This window comes from Octopus bimaculoides, chromosome 6 (assembly GCF_001194135.2).
Source record: "Octopus bimaculoides isolate UCB-OBI-ISO-001 chromosome 6, ASM119413v2, whole genome shotgun sequence".
Classification (NCBI taxonomy): domain Eukaryota; kingdom Metazoa; phylum Mollusca; class Cephalopoda; order Octopoda; family Octopodidae; genus Octopus; species Octopus bimaculoides.
Window position 1 is genome coordinate 22,971,086 of NC_068986.1, and position 13,936 is coordinate 22,985,021.

Genomic DNA, 13,936 nt, shown 5'->3' on the forward strand with positions numbered 1-13,936 from the left:
CTGGTGTGTTTACGTCCCCGTAATTTAACAGTTCGGCTAAAGACATATATGTAGGGAAACACAAACACATACTAGTAGTGGTACTCCATTGGTTACAATGATGAGAGTTCCAGTTCTGATCAACAGAACAGCCAACTCATGAAATTAATGTGCAAGTGGCTGAGTACTCCACAGACATGCATGCTCTTAATCTAGTTCTCAGGGAGTGACACAGAATGTCACAAGGCTGGCCCTTTGAAATACAGGAACTATTTACTTTTGCCAGCTGAGTAGACTGGAGCAGCAAGAAATAAAGTATCTTGTTGAAGGACGCAACATGCTGCCAGGAATTGAACCTATGCTCTTGCAACTGTGAGCTGAATACCGTAACCACTAAGCCATGTGCCTTCACATATACGCATACAAATTTACAGGTTTACAAACTGATAAAAGGCTTTCATTCTGATATTAACAATGACACATTATATGCAGGTACACAATTATTTACCTGTTTCAACGATAGTTCCACAGCATTCTGGAGATGTTTGACTGACATTTTCCCTTTGCTGTCTGTTTTCACCTTGATAAGGTTTTCCTGTCCAATGCCAAGAAATCCTACTGCCAAAACTGATGAATAATGGCACTGAAAAAAAAACAAGAAAAATCCAGAAGAAATTTAGCAAAATTTTTAGGTTTTTTCATAAAATCATTCAAAGAAATATAACTGGAAACTTATGCAAAACAGATCTCAGGTTTCTCTTAGAATATATTTGCATCTGTTTATCCAAAGTTCCACTGTGTGACACCTTGGACAAGAAACATATCTAGTATACTAATGCCTTCTGAGTGAATTTGATAGACAGAAACTGCATGGAAGCCCATCGTGTGTATATCTGCATGCATGCGTAGTGTGTGTGTGCTTGTGTATGTGTGTGTTTATGTTTGTCATCCCACTGCTTGACAACTGGTTTATTTTCATCCCTGTAACCTAGCAGTTCAGCAAAAGGGGACCAATAGAATAATACCGAACTTAAAAACAAGTAACTACTAAGATTGATTTGTTTAACTAAACCCTTTAAAGTGGTGCCCTGTACAGCTGCAGCTCAGTGACTAAAACAAGTTAAAGACAAAAGATTAACGATACATACACATCATTATTCAAGGTAAAAATAAAAATACTTACTCCTTCAGAAGCAAAAACCACCATTCTTTCTTGGTTGTACATGCCCTGTTTCTTAATATTATTATTGTTTCGGTAGCGAGCTAGATGGATGCTCATTATATTCATAAATGCCCCACCTGTGGATAAAGTAATGCAAAAACAATTTTCAACTACTATTCAGAATTTCTAATTAGTGAAATAGATTTGAATAAATAGCCCTTAATGAAATGTTGTGTAGGTAAGAAATGAATATTGGAAAGTTAATTAATATGGCTAGACATATGGAAAGTTAGAAAATATGGCTAGATATATGGAAAGTTAATTAATATGGCTAGACATATGGAAAATTAATTAATATGGCTAGATATATGTTCTTAGGCGTGTACTAGACACACTTTTAGAAGGTTAACATATAACTGCAAATAAGTTGGCTGCTGAAGGTAAGGCTACTTTGGGCTGCCACTTTCTCTATTGCGAAGTGGACACTGTTGAAGGCAGACGAGAAAAGAGTGAATGCTTTTGAAATGTGGTGTTACAGCAGAATCCTTAGAGTGTCGTGGACAGAGAGAAGGATGAACAACTGGGTACTAGGAAAGCTCTGTTGCGAGATGACGCTTCAGCGAAACATCATGAAGTGGAAGCTATGGTTCTTTGGCCACGTCATGCGTCGGGATGGACTTGAGCGAGCGATCATAACTGGCAAGGTGAATGGCAGACGTAAAAAAGGCAGACCACCCACTTCTTGGCTGAAAGACATCGCAGCCACAGGATTGTCTTTATTCTCAGCTGTCCATGGGGTAGAGGACAGGAGGAGGTGACAAGACATCGTGATGACCACAGCATCGCATAGTGCGACACCTGACTAGAAGAAAGGTGGCAAGCTGACAGAATTATTAGTTTATTGGACAAAATGCTTTGCGGTATTTTGTCTGCCTGAGATTGAAACCAATAAATGGTTGGTGTTAGGAAGGGCACCCAGCTGCAGAAACCATGCCAAAGCACACACTAATGTAGTCTTTGGACACCCATTGTATACTGTCAAGCTGGCCAACTTATGCCAGCAGGGAACGTGGACATTAAATGATGATGATGATACTTTAATTAAAATTTCTAATGTAGAGTTAAAACCACAATTTTATGAAATCTATGGGGTGAAAAAGAGACAAAACCTGAGTACTTACCTGGACAAAACATGCCATCACCATTTTGGAATCCAATCATTTTGCACACTTTTTGAATAAGATAATGTTCAATCATTGTGAATGCTGGAGACACTTCATACGTATGTCTGTAAATGAATAATTAACTTTTAATTAAGAATTAATTCCTTCTCTTCTGGGAAGATTCCATCTTAACAATGTGACCTACCAAACTACATGGCATACTTTAATTCTTTGACACACACCTTCATAATGTTGCTCTCTATTCTAAAATAATGTGTCACTGCCAGGTAAGCAAGGTACCAGGTAAGCAAGGTGTTGTAGCCTTTCATGTTTTGCAGCTTAAGACAAATCCCTTTATAGTCAACAATGGTTTCTAATTTTGGTACAAGGCCAGCAATTTCAAAGGAGTGAGTTAAGTTGATTACATCAACCCCTATCTTCTGAAGAAGATAGGTAGCGGCTATAGACTACTATAAAATTGAAGAGACCTAAAAGTTACTTTCATTTTTCTCACTCCTTCCAATAGTTCAATTGTATTAGAAGTTTTGCTTCTCTAACAGCATCCAGGAATCCCACTTTCTCAGTCTAGAAGCATCTTAAAACATTATGAGACTACCCACTTTTTCAAAAATTCAAGAAAATTGTACCGCAAACATTCCTGATATTATATTCTTTTATTTGTTTCAGTCGTTTGACTGTGGCCATGTTGGAGCACCACCTTTAGTCGAACAAGACATATTCTTTTTAAGCCTGGCACTTATTCTATCGATTGTTAAGTGATGGTGGGGGTGGGGACAAACACAGACACAAACATATATGCATATATATATATATGTATATATATATATATATATATATATATATATATATATATATATATATATATATATATATATATATATATATATATATATATATATACATACAGGGTGTCCACAAAGTCTGGGTACATGGGGATTAACACATACTTTAAGAAATGATTATTTCATATATTTAATTGTTTATGTTATGATTTTATTTACTCCATGTATCCAGACCTTGTGGACACCCTGTATATATATATACGACAGGCTTCTTTCAGTTTCCATCTACCAAATCCACTCACAAGGCTTTAGTTGGCCTGAGGCTATAGTAGAAAACATTTGCTAGAGGTGCCATGCAGTGGGACTGAACTCGGAACCATGTGGTTGGTAAGTGAACTTCTTACCACACATCCATGCCTGCATTTTTTTTTATATATATGTATAAAGCATTGGATGATACAGGGCGATATAACAAGAGTTGTACAATGGGGAAAAAACCAGAAACAAACTTCTTAATTTGCAACTGGTTGGAATAATATTCATTTAAACGATACTTACAATGCTGTGTTGAGCGAGTCAGTGATCCATGATCCAGCCAAACCATATGGATCAACGAAACCATAAAGTTGGTTATAGAATCCTGGTTTACCTAAAATACAAAGAAATATTGCTTAATAGCATGCCGTCTCTGACTGAGTAGGAGAGACATGATCAAGGATACATAAGAACTACATTATCCAATGTGTAGTGACACATTATAGCAGATGACTGTTATATGTTCAATGTCCGGAGTTTTATCCATGCATGCGCAGGGACTAGTTCCAGAAGGAATACAGGAAGAGTCTCATGCGCATGCGTAGAGTTTGACACCCAGCTTCGGCGCCTTTTCTCAGTCTCTTCGTTGACTGATCTCCGTCGAGCCAAGACGTCCAACAGAGCTCTCTCACATGTCAGCACCAGAGCTTCACAAATAACCACGGAAATCATTCAGAAGGCGTCTCAGTAACCGAGGGCGACGAGCTACCGAATTCCCTCCAAGCATGAACTGAATTCCACTGTAAATAAATATTGTTATGTTGTTCAGAATCTGCGTTCCGTTGTTTCTTCTAGAAATTTAATGTACGGAAGTGGTGTACACCTAATGGTGTATAACCACTTCCCTACAAATGTATCTCTCACTTTTTAAGCCTTTGAACTTGTATGAGAGAGAGGTTTGGTTGCTGTTTCTAGCATAATCAGCATATTATGTAGAGGTTCTTTTGTAAGTTTATATTAAACTATGTGTGGAGGCGCAATGGCCCAGTAGTTAGGGCAGTGGACTCGCGGTCATAGGATCGTGGTTTCCATTCCCAGACCGGGCGTTGTGAGTGTTTATTAAACAAAAACACCTAAAGCTCCACGAGGCTCCGGCAGGGGATGGTGGCGAACCCTGCTGTACTCTTTCACCACAACTTTCTCTCACTCTTACTTCCTGTTTCTGTTGTACCTGTAATTCAAAGGGTCAGCCTTGTCACACTATGTCACGCTGAATATCCCCGAGAACTATGTTAAGGATACACGTGTCTGTGGAGTGCTCAGCCACTTGCATGTTAATTTCATGAGCAGGCTGTTCCGTTGATCGGATCAATTGGAACCCTCGATGTCATAAGCGACGGAGTGCCAACAACAATTAAACTATGTCCTCTTCCGCTGCTGCCACCGCCACCACGTCTGTTGCTATTTTTTTTTTTTTGCATGGAGGGAAAGGGTTTTCTTCAGCATGACACCTAACTACTTGTTGTGGTCACTTGTCATCTTCGTAAAGACCAGCTTTCATCACTTCCGCCTGGTATTTTATTTTCCTCAGTCTTTCAGTAACGTGAACTAGAAACTAATCATCAACATAGAAAAGTTTTTCCACAGACAGCTCGTCTTAAACACATCCATTATGACAAGCTATGCTTCAGAACTCTCGTAATCTAATAAGTCATACCATACAATTTTTCTGTTGCTAAGTGAGGCTGATGTTGTTCAACCCTAGGTCAACTCTGAACAAATAAACCTACAACAACAAATGCATTCCAGTCATGACCATCCCATGTTTTTGTATTTGTTTTCAGAAACCGCGTGTTTAGGGGCAAGTTATCAAAAGTGTACATCCCTCAGGCGATTTGGCTGTTATTTCTAGCAGATAGAGCGACCACGTAGAACCTCCTTTGTTAGCTCATTTCAAGTGATGTTGCAGGTGTGTGTGTGTGTGTGTATGCACATGTTACAAAATGTGACAATATATGTATAAAGTATTCCTACCTGTCTTTACACTCATGTTGATTAATTTCTCACAAAATTGCAACAATACTTCATTGTTAGTGCCTTTTTCTCCAATGTCCAGTTGAAGTTTGTTCTAGAATTAACAGAATACAATTTACATTCATCAACATGCATGAATCGTTGCTTATGCATGCTCATATGAATGAATACAGTTTATACATACACACACTCATACAAATATTTTCATACATATGCATATATATATATATATATATATATATATATATATACACACACATAATATCAAGGTCTCTTTCATTCTTTTGTTGTCTTACAATTACTATTAACATACATATACATATATGTATGTACACACACCCATATATTTAAGGCGGTGAGATGGCAGAAACGTTAGCACGTCGTGCGAAATACTTTCATCCTTTCAGGGATGATAAATTAAATACCAGTTATGCACCAGGGTCAATGTAATCGACTTAATCCCTTTGTCTATCCTTGTTTGTCCCCTCTATGTTTAGCCTCTTGTGGGCAATAAAGAAATAACACACATATACATATATACACATACACATACATATGTACACACAAACACACATACATAAAAATATATATATTCTTTTATTCATTTACTTGTTTCAATCCCTTGGCTGTGGCGATGCTGGAGCACAGCCTTTAGTTGAACAAAACGACCCCAGATTTATTCTTTGTAAGCCTAGCACTTATTCTATTGGTCTCTTTTGCCGAACCACTAAGTTACAGGGACATAAAAACACCAGCATTGGTTGTCAAGTGATGGTAGTGGGGACAAACACAGACACACAAACATACACGTGTATATATATATATATATATATAATGGGCTTCTTTCAGTTTCCGTTTACCAAATCCACTCACAAGGCTTTGGTTGGCCCAAGGCTATAGTAGAAGACATTTGCCCAAAGTGCCACACAGTGGGACTGAACCATGTGGTTGGGAAGCAAGCTTCTTACCACACAGCCATGCCTGCACCTACATATATATACATAAGTATACATATACATGCATACATACACCATTTTGAGCGTGGCCACTGCCAGTACCGCCTGACTGGCCCTCGTGCCAATGGCACGTAAAAACACCCACTACACTCTCGGAGTGGTTGGCATTAGGAAGGGCATCCAGCTGTAGAAACTCTGCCAGATCAGATTGGAGCCTGGTGCAGCCATCCGGTTTGCCAGTCCTCAGTCAAATCGCCCAACCCATGCCAGCATGGAAAGCAAATGTTAAACGATGATGATGATGATAATATATACACATATACATAGATACACGCATTGCAATCGTCCTGGATGGTCAAGGTACCCCTGAACCAAAATACCTTGGCTATTATAAGCAGTTCAGTCTGAGACACCAGTTGACTGTAAGGTAAATTATGTCCTCCAATATACTGGAGATCTAATTTTAGACATGAACATTTTAAAATAAGTTATGTATCAAATAATCAGTGTTGGCTTCAGGTGATTTACTTCTGAAAGAGTTGTAAGTTATATGTACTTTAGTGCTATTTTTGGCATTATGTATTTTATTATCTTTACTCAGTAAACAATTTTATCTTTTGAACTATGTCAAACCACATTTCTATGTATATAGTTTCATATATTTAAGATATGCTATTTCATTCTGGTAATTACTGTTTTGAAATCATTCTTTATATAATATTTTCCTGTTTCTCTGCTTTTGAAATAAATGCTGCTTTTAGAATGTGTTTGTCATAAAAATATTCTTTACTACTCTGGGCACAAGGCCCGAAGTTTTTGGGGAGTGGGGAGCAGTTGATTAGATTGATCCCCACTACACAACTGGTACTTAATATATTGACCCCGAAATGATGAAAGGCAAAGTAGACCTCGGTGGAATTTGAATTCAGAACATAAAGACAGATGAAATACCACTAAGCATTTTGCCTGTTTCTTATTTCTTTATTGCGCACTAGGGGCTAAACATAGAGGGGACAAACAAGGACAGACAGAGGGACTAAGCCGATTACATCGACCCCAGTGCATAACTGGTACTTAATTTATCGACCCCGAAAGGATGAAAGGCAAAGTCGACCTCAGCAGAATTTGAACTCAGAACGTAACGTTAGATGAAATACCACTAAGCATTTCACCCAGTGTGCTAACGTTTCTGCCATCTCGCCACCTTTCTGTAAGTATTCTTTTCTACTCTAGGCACAAGGCCCCAAATTTTTTTCTTTGGGGGTGGGGATGGGGGCAGTCGATTAGATTGACCCCAGTACACAACTGGTACTTAATTTATTGACCCCCGAAATACTGCTAAGCATTTTGCCCGGCATGCTAACGTTTCTGCCAATTCGCCGCATTGTGCTTGTCATAAAATATTGCTAGTATATTTGTAATATATTTATATCAGGCAACAATACAACATTTTGTTAATTCACATTCCATTTGACATATTAGATTAACAAAAAGCTGAATTACTGGAAAATAATTGAGAATACAAAGAACACAAAAGCATCAAACATGTGATACATTCAACTACACAAGATTTCAAAACAAGTAGAACAACTATGTACAAAATTGTTGTCCATTTTCTTTTCTTTTATATAATATAATTTCTTGTACTGCAAATATGTGGAATGGAATTTTTTTTAATGGTAAACATGGTTTTCCCAACTAAATAACCTTTCACAAGTAAAATGAGAAAAGCCTGTTTTTTTATTTTTTAGTCTAATGAAAGCACACACAGTTGTGTAGTTCACTTTGAGTTATATGTAAAGTTTAGTCACATATAGTTTTTGTTGTTTCAATACATAATAAAAATATGCAATAAATATAAAAATTAACTTCTTTTACTCTAAGTACAAAGTTAGTTTTGGAGGTAAGTAATTGATTAAATGACTCTTAATAAGTTATCATCTTTAATACAGTGTTACTTTTGATGAATGAGAAGCATAGTCAATTCTTATAGGATTTTGTTTCAGAATAATGAAGCACTTTCACAAGGGAGCCGTCGGTAATTTAACTGGCCTTTTGATTTTATATGTATCATTTCAGTTCATAAGGAAATTAGAATTTAATTGTTGTTTGAGCACACATCCTAGGTGGTAGATGGTGGAGGCGCAATGGCCCAGTGGTTAGGGCAGCGGACTCGCGGTCATAGGATCGCAGTTTCGATTCCCAGATCGGGCGTTGTGAGTGTTTATTGAGCGAAAACACCTGAAGCTCCACGAGGCTCCGGCAGGGGATGGTGGTGAACCCTGCTGTACTCTTCCACTACAACTTTCTCTCACTCTTACTTCCTGTTTCTGTTGTACCTGTAATTCAAAGGGTCAACCTTGTCACACTGTGTCATGCTGAATATCCCCGAGAACTACGTTAAGGTACACGTGTCTGTGGAGTGCTCGGCCACTTGCACGTTAATTTCACGAGCAGGCTGTTCCGTTGATCGGATCAACTGGAACCCTCGACGTCGTAAGTGACGGAGTGCCAACAACTAGATGGTAGATGGTATGTAATAATCACTTGAATTACATTGTACTTCTTAACAATCATATAACTAATCAATTAGTGAGCCAGTCTAAGGATATAAATCATTAACAGTATGATATCATTTTATTATCAATTACAGTCAGGGGCTGTGGCCATGCTGGAACACAGATTATTTTGAAAAAAAAAAAAAAAAAAAAAAAAAATGAAACCAAGATATTTACCAGCATTTCTTTAGGATGAAGAAACTCTACGACTCTGTGGTCGTTTTTTGTGCCATCATTCAATGCTTTGTCTAAGATCAGCTGATGGATACTGTCCAGAAACTCCTTCACATCATTTTTCTCAAAGAAATTATATTCTCTGGTATGACCGTTGGTGTAACCGTTCATTGTTATTGCTGTAAATGAAAAACAAAATAGATAACTAGAAATTAAAATTCAAGTAATATTTTAACACCATTCAAGGGTGTACATTCAATATATACACATATATAAACTGCAAACCTTCCAAAAGTCAGAGAACATTGATCAGTAATTCATACTTCATTTTATATAACTTACAATATATTAGTAGTAGTAGCACTGCTATTGTACTGTTGGCAGATTAAGTACTTGTGGTTACTGTTACTTTTAAGTAATGTAGCAGCAGTCACAATACCAGAAGCTGGTAAGCATAAAAAAAAGGTAAACAGTAGCATGTGTTAGTAGCAGGATAGTGACAAGCCTAAAGATACTAATTTTCAAAAGCAGTATATATATATATATATACACCAAAGCTCTGTTGATAATTTGGTGTTACAGCTAGATTCTCTAAAAAGCTTCAACTCATATATACTGTAATTGATTGATATCATCATCATCATCGTTTAACGTCCGCTTTCCATGCTAGCATGGGTTGGACGATTTGACTGAGGACTGGTGAAACCGGATGGCAACACCAGGCTCCAATTTGATTTGGCAGAGTTTCTACAGCTGGATGCCCTTTCTAACGCCAACCACTCAGAGTGTAGTGGATGCTTTTATGTGTCACCCGCACGAAGGCCAGTCAGGCGGTACTGGCAACGGCCACGATATATACATATATATCAATGGAGCACTAACAGCACCATCCGAATGGGATGATTTTAAGAAATTTTGTTAGATCCAAGACCCTGTTTAAGACTAAATTCTCTATTAAGAAGCCATTTTCCCCTATAGAATCTCACCTTTTCATATGACAAGATTCCCCTATCTTCCCTATGAATAAGAATTAAAGATAAAAATGGCTTTAAAATACATCTATCTATTATTGGCCTCACATACACATATTTTGTTTATATGCTGAATTTGCTGCTAGATAGTGTCCTGGGAAAGATGCCTACACCAGAATGTCATGGACCAGGCGAGGCAATATTCACCTCAGAATCACTGAGAATGGTAGATATTGATATTTCACCATTATTGTGGCATATCAATACCATATACTCGGATCATCTCAAAATGAATTGAATCTCTGGTCTATGACTTATATGCAAACAGGGTGAAAACTATTTACTGATGTGTTGTGGCATAGCACATGTGAATATCAAATTAAATTACAAATAAAAACCTGCTTTTAATTCATAATTCAATTTACATATATAATTAGTCATCTCTATTTCTTGCAGAACCCTTAGTAACCTCAGAATTCTCGGTGTCTGTGGAACTCTGGATGGGAAATGCTGGGATTGACAGTATATCTTATCAGAGATTGGCCTGATTCATTAAATAATTGTATTCCTATAGGTTTTATAGTTTTTTTTTCTTTTGTTTTGTTTTTAATTGATAATTGATATGTGATCTGACGTAGGTTAGGAATTTGTTGAAGGTAATTTTTTTTTTAATAAAACGTTCGTCAGAGTAAAACTAGCAATAACCGTTACAGACATTCCCAGACTGGTGACATCAAAGCAGTTGATGACTCGTCTGTACATTTATAGATCACGGTTCTGTCTGAGTGGCAAGAAGTGAGGAGAGAACCTGACCCAAAAGCAAAGACCAAAAGGTATCTATAAATCAGGTGATATTAGGTCACTGTTCTGTTTAAAGACCAGGTGTTATTGTTTAACTGGGTAGCATGTTAAGTTGATATGAAGGGTAAAAGAAGAAAAAAAAGGCAAAGAGAAAGCTGCAAATGAATGGAGAAATATCTATTTTATAGGTTTGAAGCTCAAATTCACTGGAGAGATTTCATTCAAAATTCCAGGACAAATTATAAGTGTATCAGAACGTCTAGCTGTCAAGACTAGGCGTCAGCCTTGGAAATGGAAGTCTGGTCTGGGCTGATGAAGTTGTTCTCTATTGAACACTTTAGCATTAAAACTGGTCATATCCGGCCAAAATATTCTACCTGTTTTATGTTTAAACATAACTTCTCACACCTATCCTACAATGACATTCTAAAAATAAACAATCACATCATTGTAAACTCAAGGCTACAAGATAATGCAGAATTAATACAAAACAATGTGAGTAAATAAGCATTGAATCTGACAGAATAATCTGGATGCTAAAGGGAGAACCATAGGTAAACATTATTAATTGAAGAGAACATTAGAATATGGAAATGTTTGTATCACACTAGTTTGGAGGTTCGAGGTAAAGATAGATAGAGAGAGAGAGAAAGAGAAAGAGAGATAGAGAGAGAAAGAGAGATAGAGAGAGAAAGAGAAAGAGAGATAGAGAGAGAAAGAGAGATAGAGAGAGAAAGAGAAAGAGAGATAGAGAGAGAAAGAGAAAGAGAGATAGAGAGAGAGATCCAGTACTGGTTGCCATGTAGTGGTTGGTAACTTGTCGGCCTTGTAGTTTATTGAATGGAACACGTTCAATACATTTTGTTATTGTTTACATTTGTATGTCTAGATGTGTCTATAAGATGATAGCAGCGGAAGAAGACAAACTGGACTTCGTTGAAGACCGGATGGTTTAATTATTTCAGTTACTTCAAGGAAGACTTTTGTATTAAAACAGAACTGAAGCTTTTCTTTTTAAATGTGAATACATTTCGCATTTATAAAAAAATACTACTTAGATTAGTTGCGAAGTTAAGAATAGTGCTGTTGTGCTGTTTATGCACCTGAAAATTGTAATAGAACGAGTGTGTGTTGCAGCTACCAGTACAGGATTTATATATAGACCAAAATGGGCCATGGATCAGTGGAGTTAAAAATTTAAAACTATATTCTTAGCAATCAAATAAATGATTCGTAATTTTTTTTTACTTGTTTCATTTTTAATGTCAGAGTTCAAAAGCACGAGCTGGCAGAATTGTTAATGTGCTAGATGAAATGCTTAGCGGTATTTCGCCTGTCGCTACGTTCTGAGTTCAAATTCCGCCGAGGTCGACTTCGCTTTTCATCCTTTTGGAGCCAATAAATTATGTTCCAGTGAAACACTGGAGAATAGATGGTTTAATTGCTTCATATTTATTACAAGGAAGACTTTCGGATTAAAACAAATTCACTAAGATACTCTAAAACTGATCTATTGTAATTATTAAGCAAAGACAATGGCCCGTAACTGATTTAGATAAAATGTTAGCAATTTGGAATGTGTGTGTGCGTGCGTATGGAGAGGGAGTGAGTCGATATAATCGGCCTCAGTACATGACTGGTACTTTTTTTTGTATCGACTACGAAAACTGAAAGACAAAAGTTAACCTCAGTGGGATTTGAACTCAGGATGTAAAAATTTGGAACAAACACCGCAAAACAGATTTTTCTTTTCTGACGGTCTAACGATATTCGCTCGTGTGGCAGTGTGTGTGTGTGTGTGCGTGCGTATGTACGCGTGTGTGTGCTTGTATGCGTCCGTGAGTATGTATGTATATACGTGTGAGGGTGAGTGTGTGTGTGTGCGTGCGTGCGTGTGTACATAGGATTTTCTTTTGAAGTAGTTATGGGAGGCGGTGGTGTTAAAAGTTAAAATGTTTATCGTTTTGTATCCGATTGAATACTAGAACAGATGAAGTTCGATAAAAAAAAAACCCTCAAAAAAAAAAAAAGCAGAAGAAACAAAAACAAGTAAAGTCAAAACACCGTCTGCTAGAAAATTCCAGCGACTAAACATTACGTCATTCGCTTCACGACGATGATTGGTTGCTGTAACAACAACCCGGGAACCATGGCGACAGCCGGTAATCATGGCTGGTTAACAACCAGCAACTGGCCAAGGCTATGATATATATGTCGACCGCGTCGCTAGTATTCCATCACCCTAGACTAGTTTCTCATTATTGGCACTGCCAAGACACTCACTCATCTCTAAGAAACCGGGAACTTGCAGAGGTATTGCGCAACTGAAGGGTTTATTATTTGTTAGGATAAACAGATTCCGCCGAAGTCGACTTTGCCTTTTATCATTGTGGGAAGAACTATTCAAACATTGGGATTGATGTTATCGACTAGACTCAAATCCCCAACATTTCAGGCCTTGTGTCGAGAGAAGAAAGGATTATTTGTAAGGATTAGCTCGCAGCGAATGTCAAGGGCTCAAATCCTGTAATGGCCTCAGCAAAATAAAGTGAGAAACCGCTATTTAAGCATTCCAGCGACCCTGGTCCACCTGATAGGAACCAAGTGATATTGAACCGAATAAAGTGAAGGCGAAGTTAACATTTTAGATTTTCGTTGAAGAAATTCAAAATGATATTTAAAAAATCATCATCATCGCATTAATCACTACCAGAACTATCACTGCAATAACTACAATTAATACCGCCACCGCCACTTCTACTATAACCACCACCGCTTCCATCCCCACTATCATAACCGTCACCACCACCACTACCACTACTAGTACTATACTACCGCCATCCCCACCATCACTACGACCACGACCGCTACTATAACCACTACCACCACCGCCACCATTACCACTACCGTCATCATGATAAAATTATGTTTTAAAATGACAATTCTGTCAGCAACCAAAGAAAAAAAAACGGTGGACATTGGAATTAGACACTGAGGGAAAATGGCTGTAACTTTTTAAATTTTTAATTTTGACGATTTTCGTTTTCGATAATGTGTTCTATATGTCACGGTCATGCGAT

The 13,936-nt window shown here is 37.5% G+C and overlaps 1 protein-coding gene across 1 annotated transcript in view; it reads right to left on the reverse strand.

Moving 5' to 3' along the window:
- The window catches only part of LOC106868322 (acidic amino acid decarboxylase GADL1), a 24,017-nt gene that overhangs the window by 7,090 nt on the left and 2,991 nt on the right, over positions 1-13,936 (reverse strand). Inside the window, exons 2-7 of the mRNA XM_014913514.2 lie at positions 9,088-9,263; positions 5,397-5,490; positions 3,666-3,756; positions 2,323-2,429; positions 1,163-1,278; positions 488-622 (exon numbers count right to left, since the gene is read on the reverse strand). Of these exons, the coding sequence (XP_014769000.2) occupies positions 488-622; positions 1,163-1,278; positions 2,323-2,429; positions 3,666-3,756; positions 5,397-5,490; positions 9,088-9,255 (711 nt within the window). The 5' untranslated portion in view covers positions 9,256-9,263. The remainder of the gene's footprint in view (positions 1-487; positions 623-1,162; positions 1,279-2,322; positions 2,430-3,665; positions 3,757-5,396; positions 5,491-9,087; positions 9,264-13,936) is intronic.